The sequence below is a fragment of the Dendrobates tinctorius genome, unplaced genomic scaffold (genome assembly GCF_039654945.1).
Source record: "Dendrobates tinctorius isolate UK_male_01 unplaced genomic scaffold, ASM3965494v1 ptg000455l, whole genome shotgun sequence".
In the NCBI taxonomy this organism is placed as follows: domain Eukaryota; kingdom Metazoa; phylum Chordata; class Amphibia; order Anura; family Dendrobatidae; genus Dendrobates; species Dendrobates tinctorius.
This window is the reverse complement of record NW_027362117.1, coordinates 1,816,789-1,833,060: the sequence shown is the minus strand read 5'-3', so window position 1 is coordinate 1,833,060 and position 16,272 is coordinate 1,816,789. Positions and strand designations below refer to the sequence as shown.

Here is a 16,272-nt window from a genome sequence, read left to right as displayed (position 1 = left end):
CATGGGACCTTCCGCTCTGGACCAATAAGGTCCCTGCATTCAGCACATGTGACCTACCCTGGCCACATTATATGGTCTATAGCCACGCCCACCGGGTCACGTGACTATGACCTCATCACAGGTCCGTCACACACTCACATAGCCTTTTACTACAGGCGTTTTCAGACCCACCCCTGGGTGGGTTTGTAGGTAACCAGACCAGCCCATCTCTCTAGTTACCTGGAGACTTCTCCCTCTCATATTAACGCAGCACCTCAGCAAAGACCTTGCTGATCACACACATATAAGTCTCCATCTCAAAGCCACCCACTCTGAGATACCTAACGGCCATTCAATATTCTGCCATTCATCCTCTTTCCTGGAACCTCCACATAGCGCCCCCTAGCAGACACAGTGGTTACTACACCACAATATGTACAGCCGGTATAGCCTGTCTGTGAGAGCCAGAAATCTTGATTGCTTGTTTCTGACCAAATACTTATTTTCCACCATAATATGCAAATAAAATGAAAAAATAACAGACAATGTGATTTTCTGGATTTTTTTTTTCTCAGTTTGTCTCCCATAGTTGAGGTCTACCTATGATGTAAATTACAGACGCCTCTCATCTTTTTAAGTGGTGGAACTTGCACTATTGCTGACTGACTAAATACTTTTTTTCCCCACTGTATATGTACAGCCGGTATAACCTGGGCATCTCCTGTATATAATTATATATGTACAGCTGGTATAACCTGGACATCTCCTGTATATAATTATATATGTGCAGCCGGTATAACCTGGGCATCTCCTGTATATAATTATATATGTACAGCCGGTATAACCTGGGCATCTCCTGTATATAATTATATATGTGCAGCTGGTATAACCTGGGCATCTCCTGTATATAATTATATATGTACAGCCAGTATAGCCTGGACATCTCCTGTATATAATTATATATGTACAGCCGGTATAACCTGGGCATCTCTGGTATATAATTATATATGTACAGCCGGTATAACCTGGGCATCTCCTGTATATAATTATAAATGTACAGACGGTATAACCTGGGCATCTCCTGTATATAATTATATATGCACAGCCAGTATAACCTGGGCATCTTCTGTATATAATTATATATGTACAGCCAGTTTAACCTGGGCATCTCCTGTATATAATTATAAATGTACAGCCGGTATAACCTGGGCATCTCCTGTATATAATTATATATGTACAGCCGGTATAACCAGGGCATCTTCAGTATATAATTACATATGTACAGCCAGTATAACCTGGGCATCTCCTGTATATAATTATATATGTACAGCCGGTATAACCTGGGCATCTCCTGTATATAATTATATATGTACAGCCGGTATAACCTGGGCATCTCCTATATATAATTATATATGTGCAGCCGGTATAACCTGGGTATCTCCTGTATATAATTATATATGTACAGCCAGTATAACCTGGGCATCTCCTGTATATAATTATATATGTACAGCCGGTATAACCAGAGCATCTCCTGTATATAATTATATATGTACAGCCAGTATAGCCTGGGTATCTCCTGTATTTAATTATATATGTACAGCCGGTATAACCTGGGCATCTCCTGTATATAATTATATATGTACTGCCGGTATAACCTGGGTATCTCCTGTATATAATTATATATGTACAGCCAGTATAACCTGGGCATCTCCTGTATATAATTATATATGTACAGCCGGTATAACCTGGGCATCTCCTGTATATAACCATATATGTACAGCCGGTATAACCTGGACATCTCCTGTATATAATTATATATGTGCAGCCGGTATAACCTGGGCATTTCCTGTATATAATTATATATGTACTGCCGGTATAACCTGGGCGTCTCCTGCATATAATTATATATGTACAGCTAGTATAACCTGGACATCTCCTGTATATAATTATATATGTACAGCTGGTATAACCTGGGCATCGCCTGTATATAATTATATATGTGCAGCCGGTATAACCTGGGCATCTCCTGTATATAATTATATATGTACACAGAGGCGTATCTAGGCTCTCTGGCACCCGGGGCAAGAATTTGGTTCGGCGCCCCCCCCCTTCCCCAAGTACATATGCGACTTGCACAGTTAGTCATGTACCCACGAGCTGCTCTCCCTAATGCTCTCAATGTTCAGTAAAAAACTGAGAGAAGCAGGAAGAGAAGCTCGTTGTCAAGTATGAAAATCGCATATGAGTGAAGTGTCCATGTGATGACTACTGGAACCTGCAGAGCTGAATCCTGACATTGCAGCTTCTGAATTCTCACAACGAATGCACTGCACACTTTTAGGATTCTCCCTTGCCGATGTACAGTCATGTCAGCACAAGTATGTGATTTATATACTTCTGGCCACATTCCGACTAGATGTGCCCGGCCTCGCTCCGTTCACTTTCATTGAGTGAGGCCACACATGTCTAGTCAGCATGTGACCGTATGGATGTAAATTACCGGCATGAGAGAATCCTAACAGCGTTCAGTGAGCACTGTGAGAATTCAGAAGTCTGCAGTCACATAGAATGACTGCAGACTCCGTACAAACCTGGAGAACCCCTTTAATGTTCCTAACAAATAAAAACATGAGAATTAGTCAGTGTCACAAATAACATTTACATCCAGGTACCTTATAGATGACGTCGTCTCTGGAGTCAGTCTCCTTTTCTTCTAGACCCCATGATGAGTTTTCTCATCCACATCTCGTCTCTGCAGACTTCCATCTTCTCGATCTTCTGCAGCAAATCTCCACACGACGCCCTTAAAGATAGAAGTGTCATTATAATGCTCCTGATTAAAAATATCTGCAATATACTGTCTCCTCACACTATTCCCCTCCCTCCTCATACTGTCTCCTCATATATTTACCCCCTCACTCTCTATACTGTCTGCTCACACATACCCCCGACTCCCCATACTGTGTCCACTTACATTAACCCATTCGCTCCCCATACTGTCTGCACCAATCCCCCATACTGTTTCCTCATACATACTCTTTATTTTGTGTCCTCAAATCTCCCCACACATTAAATCCCCCCATCCCCAATCCCCCACATACATTAAGTACCCCCATCCCCATTCCAAATCCCCCCACATATTAACCCAATCCCCACTCATTAACCCCCATCAGCACTCCAAATACCCCCACACATTAAATAACCATCTGCACTCCAAATACCCCCACATTAACCTCCATGCCCATTCATTAACCCCCGCACACATTAACCCAATCCCCACTCATTAACCCCATCACCACTCCAAATCCCCCCACACATTAAATAACCATCTGCACTCCAAATACCTCCACACATTAACCCCCATCCCCATTCATTAACCCCCGCACACATTAACCCAATCCCCACTAATTAACCCCCATCACATTAAATAACCCCCATCTCCACTCCAAATCCCCCCACACATTAACCCCATGGCATCCCCACTCATTAACCCCCATCCCCACTCTAAATACCCCCACACATTAACCGCCATCCCCTCTACAAATCCCCCCCATCTCCACTCATTAACTCCCCCTCATCTCCCATCTTCGGTGGTTCTTCAGCTCCACAGTGGAGCACACTTACCACCAGCGTTTGCTTTGGGCGCCGGGGAGTGACGTCAGCAGCGTGATCAGATGACATGATCACGCTGCTGACGTCGCTCTGGCCCGGCGGTCACAGCTTCAATTGTACAGGCGTCTGTATAGACGCCAGTACAATTGCTCCCTGGGAGCCGGCACGGCCTCCTTCTCTGCGCCGGCTGTCAGCTTGACAGCCAACACAGAGAACCGCCGACTCTCAGGCGGGGGGCGGCAGAACGCAGCCGCCAGGGAGGACACTGCGGACCGCTGCATTAGGCGGCCCGACTGCGCCCCCCTGCTGGCTGCGCCCGGGGCAACTGCCCCAGCTGCCCCCCCCCTAGATACGCCACTGTATGTACAGCTGGTATAACCTGGGCATCTCCTGTATATAATTATATATGAACAGCCGGTATAACCTGGGCATCTCCTGTATATGATTATATATGTACAGCCGGTATAACCTGGGCATCTCCTGTATATAATGATATATGTACAGCTGGTATAACCTGGGCATCTCCTGTATATAATTATATATGTACAGCCGGTATAACCTGGGTATCTCCTGTATATAATTATATATGTACAGCTGGTATAACCTGGGCATCTCCTGTATATAATTATATATGTACAGCCGGTATAACCTGGGCATCTCCTGTATATAATTATATATGTACAGCTGGTATAACCTGGGTATCTCCTGTATATAATTATATATGTACAGCCGGTATAACCTGGGCATCTCCTGTATATAATTATATATGTACAGCCGGTATAACCTGGGTATCTCCTGTATATAATTATATATGTACAGCTTGTATAACCTGGGTATCTCCTGTATATAATTATATATGTACAGCCGGTATAACCTGGGCATCTCCTGTATATAATTATATATGTACAGCCGGTATAACCTGGGTATCTCCTGTATATAATTATATATGTACAGCTGGTATAACCTGGGCATCTCCTGTATATAATTATATATGTACAGCCGGTATAACCTGGGTATCTCCTGTATATAATTATATATGTACAGCCGGTATAACCTGGGCATCTCCTGTATATAATTATATATGTACAGCTGGTATAACCTGGGCATCTCCTGTATATAATTATATATGTACAGCTGGTATAACCTGGGTATCTCCTGTATATAATTATATATGTACAGCCGGTATAACCTGGGTATCTCCTGTATATAATTATATATGTACAGCCGGTATAACCTGGGCATCTCTTGTACATAATTATATATGTACAGCCGGTATAACCTGGGCATCTGCTGTATATAATTATACGAGGCGCGATTCAAAAGTAATGATAATCGGTTATTTCTATTGCACACAGAAATTAAAATAAAATGTTTTCTTCTCTCTTAGGTACCCACTAGTCCAGCAAAAAAAAAATCACTTAAATAGGCCACGATTCCCGGGAGCTACATTCATTTGAATATGAACTGCCAAGGAGTGAACATCAAAATGGAAAAAAACGAGCTCAGAGCTGTCATCAAATACCTCTGCTTGAAAAAAATGTCTACCAAAGACATACACAGCAACTTGGTGGAAACATTGGGGGACTCTTCTCCTCCATATTCCACAGTTGCACGCTGGGCCAAGGAATTTAAGCTGGGAAGAACATTGACGGAAGATGAACATCGCGAAGGACGCCCATCCACGTCCCTCAATGAAGAAAACGTGAAAAAAGTTGAAGAAGTTGTGTTGGCAGATCGAAGAGTGACTATCAGGCATGGAGCTGAGGTCACAGGGATCTCATATGGCAGTGTTCAAAGAATCCTTGCAAAAGAATTGCATATGAGAAAGGTCTCCGCGCGTTGGGTGCCAAAAATGTGAACCGACGAGCAAAAGAAGAAACGAGTTGACATTTCAATAGCAAATCTCGAAAAGTTCCAAGCAGACAAGGAGAATTTTTTGTCACGTTATTTGACCATGGATGAGACCTGGATCCACCACTTTGATCCCAAAACTAAACAACAATCGATGACATGGAAACGAGCCAACGAACCGACGCCGAAGAAATTCAACGTGTCAAGCTCAGCAGGGAAGGTTATGGCGTCCGTTTTTTGGGACGCCGAAGGAATTATTATGGTGGACTATTTGGAGAAGGGAGCCACTATTACGGGCAAATAAGAAGATTGCGGGAGGCTATCAAGGAGAAAAGGTGCGGCAAACTGCGGGCTGGAGTGCTGCTTCACCAAGATAACGCACCGGCTCACAAAGCTGCAGTTGCCATGGCTACCATTCAAGAAGCGGGCTTTGAACTGGTGGAACACCCCCCCTATTCGCCAGATCTAGCCCCCAGTGACTTCTTTCACTTTCCTCGGCTCAAGGAACACCTCCGGGGCAAGAAATTTGACGACAATAGCGACGTGATAACCGCTGTTGGGGAGTTTTTTGAGGGTCAAGATCAAGAATTTTTTCGAAGGGAATTCTAAGTTTAGAAAAGAGATGGACTAAATGTATAGACTTGTTAGGAGACTATGTAGAAAAATAAAAAAAAAATTTGACTATATTCATTGTGTTTATTATTGATTATCATTACATTTGGATCGCCCCTCGTATATCTACTGCCGGTATAACCTGGGCATCTCCTGTACAGTATATAATTATATATGTACAGCTAGTATAACCTGGGCATCACCTGTATATAATTATATATGTACAGCTGGTATAACCTGGGCATCTCCTGTATATAATTATATATGTACAGCCGGTATAACCTGGTCATATCCTGTATATAATTATATATGTACAGCTGGTATAACCTGGGCATCTCCTGTATATAATTATATATGTACAGCTGGTATAACCTGGGCATCTCCTGTATATAATTATATATGTACAGCCGGTATAACCTGGGCATCTCCTGTATATAATTATATATGTGCAGCTGGTATAACCTGGGCATCTCCTGTATATAACTATATATGTACAGCTGGTATAACCTGGGCATCTCCTGTATATAATTATATATGTACTGCTGGTATAACCTGGGCATCTCCTGTATATAATTATATATGTACAGCTGGTATAACCTGGGCATCTCCTGTATATAATTATATATGTACTGCTGGTATAACCTGGGCATCTCCTGTATATAATTATATATGTACTGCTGGTATAACCTGGGCATCTCCTGTATATAATTATATATGTGCAGCTGGTATAACCTGGGCATCTCCTGTATATAACTATATATGTACAGCTGGTATAACCTGGGCATCTCCTGTATATAATTATATATGTGCAGCTGGTATAACCTGGTCATATCCTGTATATAATTATATATGTACAGCTGGTATAACCAGGGCATCTCCTGTATATAATTATATATGTACAGCTGGTATAACCTGGGCATCTCCTGTATATAATTATATATGTACTGCTGGTATAACCTGGGCATCTCCTGTATATAATTATATATGTACAGCCGGTATAACCTGGGCATCTCCTGTATATAATTATATATGTACTGCTGGTATAACCTGGGCATCTCCTGTATATAATTATATATGTACAGCCGGTATAACCTGGGCATATCCTGTATATAATTATATATGTACAGCTGGTATAACCTGGGCATCTCCTGTATATAATTATATATGTGCAGCTGGTATAACCTGGGCATCTCCTGTATATAACTATATATGTACTGCTGGTATAACCTGGGCATCTCCTGTATATAATTATATATGTACAGCTGGTATAACCTGGGCATCTCCTGTATATAATTATATATGTACAGCTAGTATAACCTGGGCATCTCCTGTATATAACTATATATGTACTGCTGGTATAACCTGGGCATCTCCTGTATATAATTATATATGTACAGCTAGTATAACCTGGGCATCTCCTGTATATAATTATATATGTACAGCTAGTATAACCTGGGCATCTCCTGTATATAACTATATATGTACTGCTGGTATAACCTGGGCATCTCCTGTATATAATTATATATGTACAGATGGTATAACCTGGGCATCTCCTGTATATAATTATATATGTACAGCCGGTATAACCTGGGTATCTCCTGTATATAACTATATATGTACTGCTGGTATAACCTGGGCATCTCCTGTATATAATTATATATGTACAGCTGGTATAACCTGGGCATCTCCTGTATATAATTATATATGTACAGCTGGTATAACCTGGGCATCTCCTGTATATAATTATATATGTACAGCTGGTATAACCTGGGCATCTCCTATGTATAATTATATATGTACAGCCGGTATAACCTGGGCATCTCCTGTATATAAAAATATATGTACAGCCGGTATAACCTGGGCATCGCCTGTATATAATTATATATGTACAGCTGGTATAACCTGGGCATCTCCTGTATATAATTATATATGTACAGCTGGTATAACCTGGGCATCCCCTGTATATAATTATATATGTACAGCTGGTATAACCTGGGCATCTCTTGTATATAATTATATATGTACAGCCGGTATAACCTGGGCATCGCCTGTATATAATTATATATGTACAGCTGGTATAACCTGGGCATCTCTTGTATATAATTATATATGTACAGCCGGTATAACCTGAGCATCTCCTGTATATAACTATATATGTACAGCCGGTATAACCTGGGCATCTCCTGTATATAATTATATATGTACAGCTAGTATAACCTAGGTATCTCCTGTATATAATTATATATGTACAGCTAGTATAACCTAGGTATCTCCTGTATATAATTATCTATGTACAGCCGGTATAACCTCGGCATCTCCTGTATATAATTATATATGTACAGCTGGTATAACCTGGGCATCTCTTGTATATAATTATATATGTACAGCCGGTATAACCTGGGCATCTCCTGTATATAACTATATATGTACTGCTGGTATAACCTGGGCATCTGTTGTATATAATTATATATGTACAGCTGGTATAACCTGGGCATCTCCTGTATATAATTATCTATGTACAGCTAGTATAACCTAGGTATCTCCTGTATATAATTATCTATGTACAGCCGGTATAACCTCGGCATCTCCTGTATATAATTATATATGTACAGCTGGTATAACCTGGGCATCTCCTGTATATAATTATATATGTACAGCTGGTATAACCTGGGCATCTCATGTATATAATTATATATGTACAGCTGGTATAACCTGGGCATCTCCTGTATATAATATGTACAGCCGGTATAACCTGGGCATCTCCTGTATATAATATGTACAGCCGGTATAACCTGGGCATGTTCTGGAGCATTTATTGATATTTTTCAGGACATTACAATGTTACACTCTCAGCTCTTTATTTCTTGCTATTATTTCTCTGTATTAGGCAGTAGGAACATCAAACAGTTGTTGTACAATGTTGCTCGTTCCTGCAGTCAGATCATCGGGCTTCGCTGTGACGCTCACACAACAGCCGGGATTTTTAGCTCCAAATGAAGTTACGTCACAAGGACAGAAGCTGAAACAGAGAGAAAGGAGAATCTGTGTAAGATGTGTTATCAGGACTGATACTGCACAGTGGACTGACTCTCCACACTGCACAGTGGACTGTCTCATGCTGCACAGTGGACAGCCTCTCCATACTGCACATAGAATTTTTCATCTTTCCCCCATCTCACTCTACCCCTCCACCAGACCTATCCATCAATGTCAATGGCTGCTCACTCTCCCCAGTCCCGCATGCTCGGTGCCTTGGGGTGATCCTCGACACTGCCCTCTCTTTCAAGCCACATATCCAAGACCTCACCTCCTCCTGCCGTCTCAAACTCAAAAACATTTCCCGGATCCGTGCATTCCTTGACCATGACACCACGAAAACACTAGTGCATGCCTTTATCATCTCCCGCCTCGACTACTGCAACCTCCTACTCTCTGGCCTCCCCTCTAGCACTCTGGCTTCGCTCCAGTCCATCCTACACTCTGCTGCCCGACTAATCCACCTGTCTCCCCGCTATTCCCCAGCCTCCCCCCTATGCCAGGCCCTTCACTGGCTTCCTATTGCCCAGAGGCTCCAATTCAAAACTCTAACCATGACATACAAAGCCATCCACAACCTGTCTCCTCCATACATCTGTGACATGGTCTCCAGGTACGTACCCGCACGCAACCTTCGATCCTCCCAAGATCTCCTTCTCTACTCCCCTCTTATCTCTTCCTCCCACAACCACACACAAGACTTCTCCCGTGCTTCCCCCAGGCTCTGGAACTCTCTACCCCAACAAATCAGACTCTCGCCTACCATGGAAACCTTCAAAAAGAACCTGAAGACCCATCTCTTCCAATAAGCCTACAGCCTGCAATGATCCTCAGTCTACTGAACCGCCTCACGACCTGCTCTACCCTCTCCTACTGTATCCTCACCCTCCCTGTGGACTGTGAGCCCTCGCAGGCAGGGTCTTCTCTCCTCCTGTACTTATGTGTGTTTTGTATTGCTCATGTTTATTGTACTTGTGTATATTTCCCCTTTTCACATGTAAAGCACCATGGAATAAATGGCGCTATATAAATGTATAATAATAATAATAGTGGACTGCCTCTTAGGGTGTGTGCACACGTTGCAGGTTAGCCTGCGGAATTTTCTGCAGAGAATCCGCATCTCTTGGCAGAAAGCGCAGGGTAAAACGCTTGCAGTTTTCCTGTGGAATTGATTTGGATTGAGAGAGAGACTTTTATGTGGCAGAATGGGAACCGCAGCTGCGGATCCGCAAAAAGAATTGACATGCTGCAGAAAATAAAACGCTGCGATTCCGCGCGGTATTTTCCGCAGCAGTGTGCACAGCGTTTTGGCATTTCCCATTCATTAACATTGTGTGCAATCTGCACTGCGGATTTCAGGCAACGCTTCAAAATCTGCAACGTGTGCACATACCCTTATTGTTTCTGGGTGCGGTTTGTGGGAAACATTCTGCAGCAAACGGCGTTTTCTCGCCGGACCTGGAGCCGGCACCGCTCATGCTCCTGTCACTCAGCTGCGGCTTCTTACCGGTTGGATGGAAGGATTTTCCCGTGGACGCTGATCTCATTTGAGGACAGAACAATGTTACTATCACTCATCACATGACCTGGAAAAGAGGATTCTGTAAGTTTCCGTCTTAGTTATTGGTGTCTGTGAAAACTGGGCACTGCGCGTACAGCTATTGGGGGTCTGCCCCTATACATGCGGCCCCCAATGGTGAGCGCAGGGCGGAGCGGCCGACACATACCGACGAGGCCGGAGGTGGAATTGGAAACCGCAGCGCGGATCTGCACGTGAAGCTTCAGAACATCCGAGGGTTTTACCAAAGAAATAAAGAGCTTCACTCCCGGCTCCAGAGACGCCACTAACTTATCTCCTTCTTTCCTTACAACCCTAAATAGAAATAAAATCATCAGCAAATGATAAATGTGGAGATTACGGAGCGCGCGGTCTGTGGAGGAGCCGTGCACAGCCGCCTGTATGTCTCCTGTCCATATACTGTATACAGCCTCCATGTATCTAGTCAGCGATCTCCTGATACATTGTGGATACGACTGTGGTGTCAGCGATCTCCTGATACATATACTGGATACGACTGTGGTGTCAGCGATCTCCTGATACATATACTGGATACGACTGTGGTGTCAGCGATCTCCTGATACATTGTGGATACGACTGTGGTGTCAGCGATCTCCTGATACATTGTTTCTAGCAGCAGAGTCCCCCATGGGCAGCACTATAATCCACAGACGTGGGCGCTCCGCTCCTGGTGGTCTTACCTCAGCCCTGGTGGCCCGGATGACCATGGGTACACCTGTGCATCTTCCCCTTTGGTCACTGTAATGTTATCAGCCGTTACCTCCATGGTCACCACCTTCTTGTGGACAAGTCCAATTTTATCAAAACCGCTCTTATTTACTGCAAGTTTCCCATTAATTGTGACCCCTGGAGTGGAAAAAATGGACAATATCCCATTAACATCAGCAGCCACAAGAAGTTTCACCTAAATCTTTTACAATATCACAATGTATCAATTATTGACTCCTGCACCACCAGAGACCATCAGAGCTATTAGATAGTTCTCTCTAATTATCCCCCACCACCAAGAATCCTATCACTATCTGTAGGAATCATCTCGGGGGAGATCGGCACATGCTTTACCTCTGTCCAAATTGTGGAATAAATTTATAATTGTATCTGGAGGATCAGAAAATCTAAGACAAATCTTCTCAGGGAGTGTGGAGACGCTAATAAGCAGGGAAGACGATAAGCAATCTGCAAAACAAGAGAACAGTAAAACACGGGCAAAAGCGGACACAATTAACAACGTTCACGGGTGGATCAGAGGAAAATGTAGTCTGCAGCCACCACTAGGGGGAGCTCCCTGTATACAGAGATACATGATAAGATCCTGTCTGCAGCCACCACTAGGGGGAGCTCCCTGTATACAGAGATACATGATAAGATCCTGTCTGCAGCCACCACTAGGGGGAGCTCACTGTATACAGAGATACATGATAAGATCCTGTCTGTAACCACCACTAGGGGGAGCTCCCTGTATACAGAGATTCATGATAAGATTCTGTCTGCAGTCACCACTAGGGGGAGCTCCCTGTATACAGAGATACATGATAAGATCCTGTCTGCAGCCACCACTAGGGGGAGCTCCCTGCATATACATTTATTATTGAGGACATTATACAATAAGTTGAACAGTCGTACACTGCAGACGGTCCCTGAGATCTCACCTACATGTGTCGGTCTCCTCACTTTCTTCTTGGAGGCCGTCCGGGCATAAGACATCACTGCAAGGAAAAGAAATTGAGCTGAATAGAATCTGGGATATTTCTTACATCTGCAGCACTTGCTATCCTGGAGTACAATAAATCTCCCACAATGCACCGGGACTGATAAATTAAATACGTGGATTAAATGACATAACTTTTCCAATCTTACAGACTACAACCCCTTAAGGGAACAGTAACCCAAAATTGGCCTATGGTTTCCAGTATGAGACGCTTACTTGGGGAAAATGAAGACTCGTGAGAATCCGGCCCACCTGAAAATAAATGAAAATTGGAAGCCTGAATATATATATATAAAAAAAACTGGCAGGCCTCTGGGGGGCACAGATCAGTCAGGCAACTGTGAGTGTTTTCTTAAAGGGGGGCTCCATGTACAGCTAATATGACGGCCAATAACTTGGCTCTTCGCGCCGACAGCAGTGAACGTCAGCAATGATTAATGGATATGAATGAACCTTTATGATTATAATGTAAAGTTGTGCAATGCAATTCCTGACCGTTTCCAAGATCTCTGCTTGCTGTTCTAACCTGTGTGTCACAATGGATCGAGTGTAGACAATCCTCCGTGATCTGCACCTCCTGGACGCCAGAATGATGTGTTCTCTCTGCACTGATACATTGAAGCGATTGTATCACATATGTGCAGTTTATGTGTTTGGCTCACAGAGCATTGTCTGGATTAGTCATGGGTTTAGCTCACAGAGCATTGTCTGGATTAGTCATGGGTTTAGCTCACAGAGCATTATCTGGATTAGCCATGTGTTTGGCTCACAGAGCATTGTCTGGATTAGCCATGTGTTTTGCTCACAGAGCATTGTCTGGATTAGTCATGGGTTTAGCTCACAGAGCATTATCTGGATTAGCCATGTGTTTGGCTCACAGAGCATTGTCTGGATTAGCCATGTGTTTGGCTCACAGAGCATTGTCTGGATTAGCCATGCGTTTGGCTCACAGAGCATTGTCTGGATTAGCCATGCGTTTGGCTCACAGAGCATTGTCTGGATTAGCCATGCGTTTGGCTCACAGAGCATTGTCTGGATTAGCCATGCGTTTGGCTCACAGAGCATTGTCTGGATTAGCCATGTGTTTGGCTCACAGAGCCTTATCTGGATTAGCCATGCGTTTGGCTCACAGAGCCTTGTCTGGATTAGCCATGCGTTTGGCTCACAGAGCATTGTCTGGATTAGCCGTGTGTTTGGCTCACAGAGCATTGTCTGGATTAGTCATGGGTTTAGCTCACAGAGCATTGTCTGGATTAGTCATGGGTTTAGCTCACAGAGCATTATCTGGATTAGCCATGTGTTTGGCTCACAGAGCATTGTCTGGATTAGCCATGTGTTTTGCTCACAGAGCATTGTCTGGATTAGTCATGGGTTTAGCTCACAGAGCATTATCTGGATTAGCCATGTGTTTGGCTCACAGAGCATTGTCTGGATTAGCCATGTGTTTGGCTCACAGAGCATTGTCTGGATTAGCCATGCGTTTGGCTCACAGAGCATTGTCTGGATTAGCCATGCGTTTGGCTCACAGAGCATTGTCTGGATTAGCCATGCGTTTGGCTCACAGAGCATTGTCTGGATTAGCCATGCGTTTGGCTCACAGAGCATTGTCTGGATTAGCCATGTGTTTGGCTCACAGAGCCTTATCTGGATTAGCCATGCGTTTGGCTCACAGAGCCTTGTCTGGATTAGCCATGCGTTTGGCTCACAGAGCATTGTCTGGATTAGCCGTGTGTTTGGCTCACAGAGCATTGTCTGGATTAGTCATGTGTTTGGCTCACAGAGCATTGTCTGGATTAGCCATGTGTTTGGCTCACAGAGCATTGTCTGGATTAGCCATGTGTTTGGCTCACAGAGCATTGTCTGGATTAGCCATGTGTTTGGCTCACAGAGCATTGTCTGGATTAGTTATGTGTTTGGCTCACAGAGCTTTGTCTGGATTAGCCATGCGTTTGGCTCACAGAGCATTGTCTGGATTAGCCATGCGTTTGGCTCACAGAGCATTGTCTGGATTAGCCATGCGTTTGGCTCACAGAGCATTGTCTGGATTAGCCATTTGTTTGGCTCACAGAGCATTGTCTGGATTAGCCGTGCATTTGGCTCACAGAGCATTGTCTGGATTAGTCATGTGTTTGGCTCTCAGAGCATTGTCTGGATTAGCCATGTGTTTGGCTCACAGAGCATTGTCTGGATTAGCCATGTGTTTGGCTCACAGAGCATTGTCTGGATTAGCCGTGTGTTTGGCTCACAGAGCATTGTCTGGATTAGTTATGTGTTTGGCTCACAGAGCATTGTCTGGATTAGCCATGCGTTTGGCTCACAGAGCATTGTCTGGATTAGCCATGCGTTTGGCTCACAGAGCATTGTCTGGATTAGCCATGCATTTGGCTCACAGAGCATTGTCTGGATCAGGTACAACTGTAATAATCCCAGATCTGTGCAGATTCCTCATCCTCCTGTCAGCACTCACTCTCCTCCTTCGGCTTTTCGGCCACTATTCTTTTGGGGCCGTCGCTTTCATCGGATGCTGTAATCACCATGGAGGTCAGAGGGGTCACAAAGCCGTACTTCAGGCTCAGGCGGAGGGCTTCCTCTGCAGAGTTCTCCTTTAACTCAACATCAGATGAGAATCTGGAGCCAGAGAAGTAAATGAGAGAAGCATCAGCTGCCGATCAGGAGCGAGAAACGCGTCGTCCGCCCGATCTCACCTCCTGCTCAGCAGCTGCTCGATGGTCAGATAAGCCCACAGCCGCTCGGTGAAGTCTCCGAATATGTAGCTCTGCTCCGTCCTCTCCTCCTTTATATCGGTCTGCATCCTCATGGAGAACGGATCCCTCACCTGGGTAAAGAATCGCGCACATCTGAGAGCGGCATGTAAAGGAACGTTCACACTCACTTTTTGAGGAGTTAAAACCATTTTTAAGCAGAACCAGCTTTAGACTTCTTGCTTGTATTGAGGAGTTTTGGGAGTTTTCCTTTTCCTGAAGAGTTTTTGTCCTAAACCTTTTTGTAGCCTTTCGATTGGACAGCACGCCGTTGGGTTTCCTTCAGGATCCTCTTCACAGAAATGATTGCACTTTTTTTTTCCACTAGAAGTTTTCAAAATCTCTTCAGAAAGAAAAAAGTTACTAAAAAACCCTCCTTATACAAACAGCACAGGGGATGTCACATAGAGTCAGCAAAAGAAAAAAAACCGCTCATTGTGACCGTACCCTATAAACGTGGACCGTCCGCACTTACACCCTGCGCCGCGACCTCCGCGATCAGCACGTCTACGTCGTTACTCTCTATGTGTCCGGCCACGACGATTTCAGAGCCCCGGTAGTAATGCCTGAAGCTGTTCTGGGTTAAGCCACTGACAGGTAAATTGGGGTACCGCAGGGTGACGTCCAGGAGGATGGGGTTCGCCACTTCTTTGTAGAAGTCCTGTAGTCATAAAGAGAAAAGATATAAGAGCAAAAAATCATCAGGAGATGTGAGATGTGCCACTGTGTGACATCATTTATTTGACCACTGTGTGACACCATTTATCTGATCACTGTGTGACATCATTTATCTGATCACTGTGTGACACCATTTATCTAACCACTGTGTGACATCATTTATCTGATCACTGTGTGACATCATTTATCTGATCACTGTGTGACATCATTTATCTGATCACTGTGTGACATCATTTATCTGATCACTGTGTGACACCATTTATCTGATCACTGTGTGACACCATTTATCTGACCACTGTGTGACACCATTTATCTGATCACTGTGTGACATCATTTATCTGATCACTGTGTGACATCATTTATCTGATCACTGTGTGACATCATTTATGTGATCGCTGTTTGACATCATTTATCTGATCACTGTGTGACACCATTTATCTGATCGCTGTGTGACA

At 43.8% G+C, this 16,272-nt stretch overlaps 1 protein-coding gene across 2 annotated transcripts in view; it reads right to left on the bottom strand.

The window, feature by feature from the left end:
* Positions 1-8,851: 8,851 nt before the first annotated feature.
* Positions 8,852-16,272, bottom strand: part of LOC141077505 (inter-alpha-trypsin inhibitor heavy chain H3-like) — a 54,919-nt gene continuing 47,498 nt past the window's right edge. The window contains exons 11-20 of one of the 2 annotated variants that reach the window (XM_073564485.1): positions 15,615-15,800; positions 15,083-15,213; positions 14,845-15,005; positions 12,594-12,629; positions 12,319-12,375; positions 11,732-11,845; positions 11,350-11,515; positions 10,818-10,963; positions 10,598-10,676; positions 8,852-9,073 (exon numbers count right to left, since the gene is read on the bottom strand). In XM_073564485.1, the coding sequence (XP_073420586.1) occupies positions 8,938-9,073; positions 10,598-10,676; positions 10,818-10,963; positions 11,350-11,515; positions 11,732-11,845; positions 12,319-12,375; positions 12,594-12,629; positions 14,845-15,005; positions 15,083-15,213; positions 15,615-15,800 (1,212 nt within the window). In that variant the 3' untranslated portion in view covers positions 8,852-8,937. The remainder of the gene's footprint in view (positions 9,074-10,597; positions 10,677-10,817; positions 10,964-11,349; positions 11,516-11,731; positions 11,846-12,318; positions 12,376-12,593; positions 12,630-14,844; positions 15,006-15,082; positions 15,214-15,614; positions 15,801-16,272) is intronic. The other variant, XM_073564486.1, reaches the window with a different exon arrangement.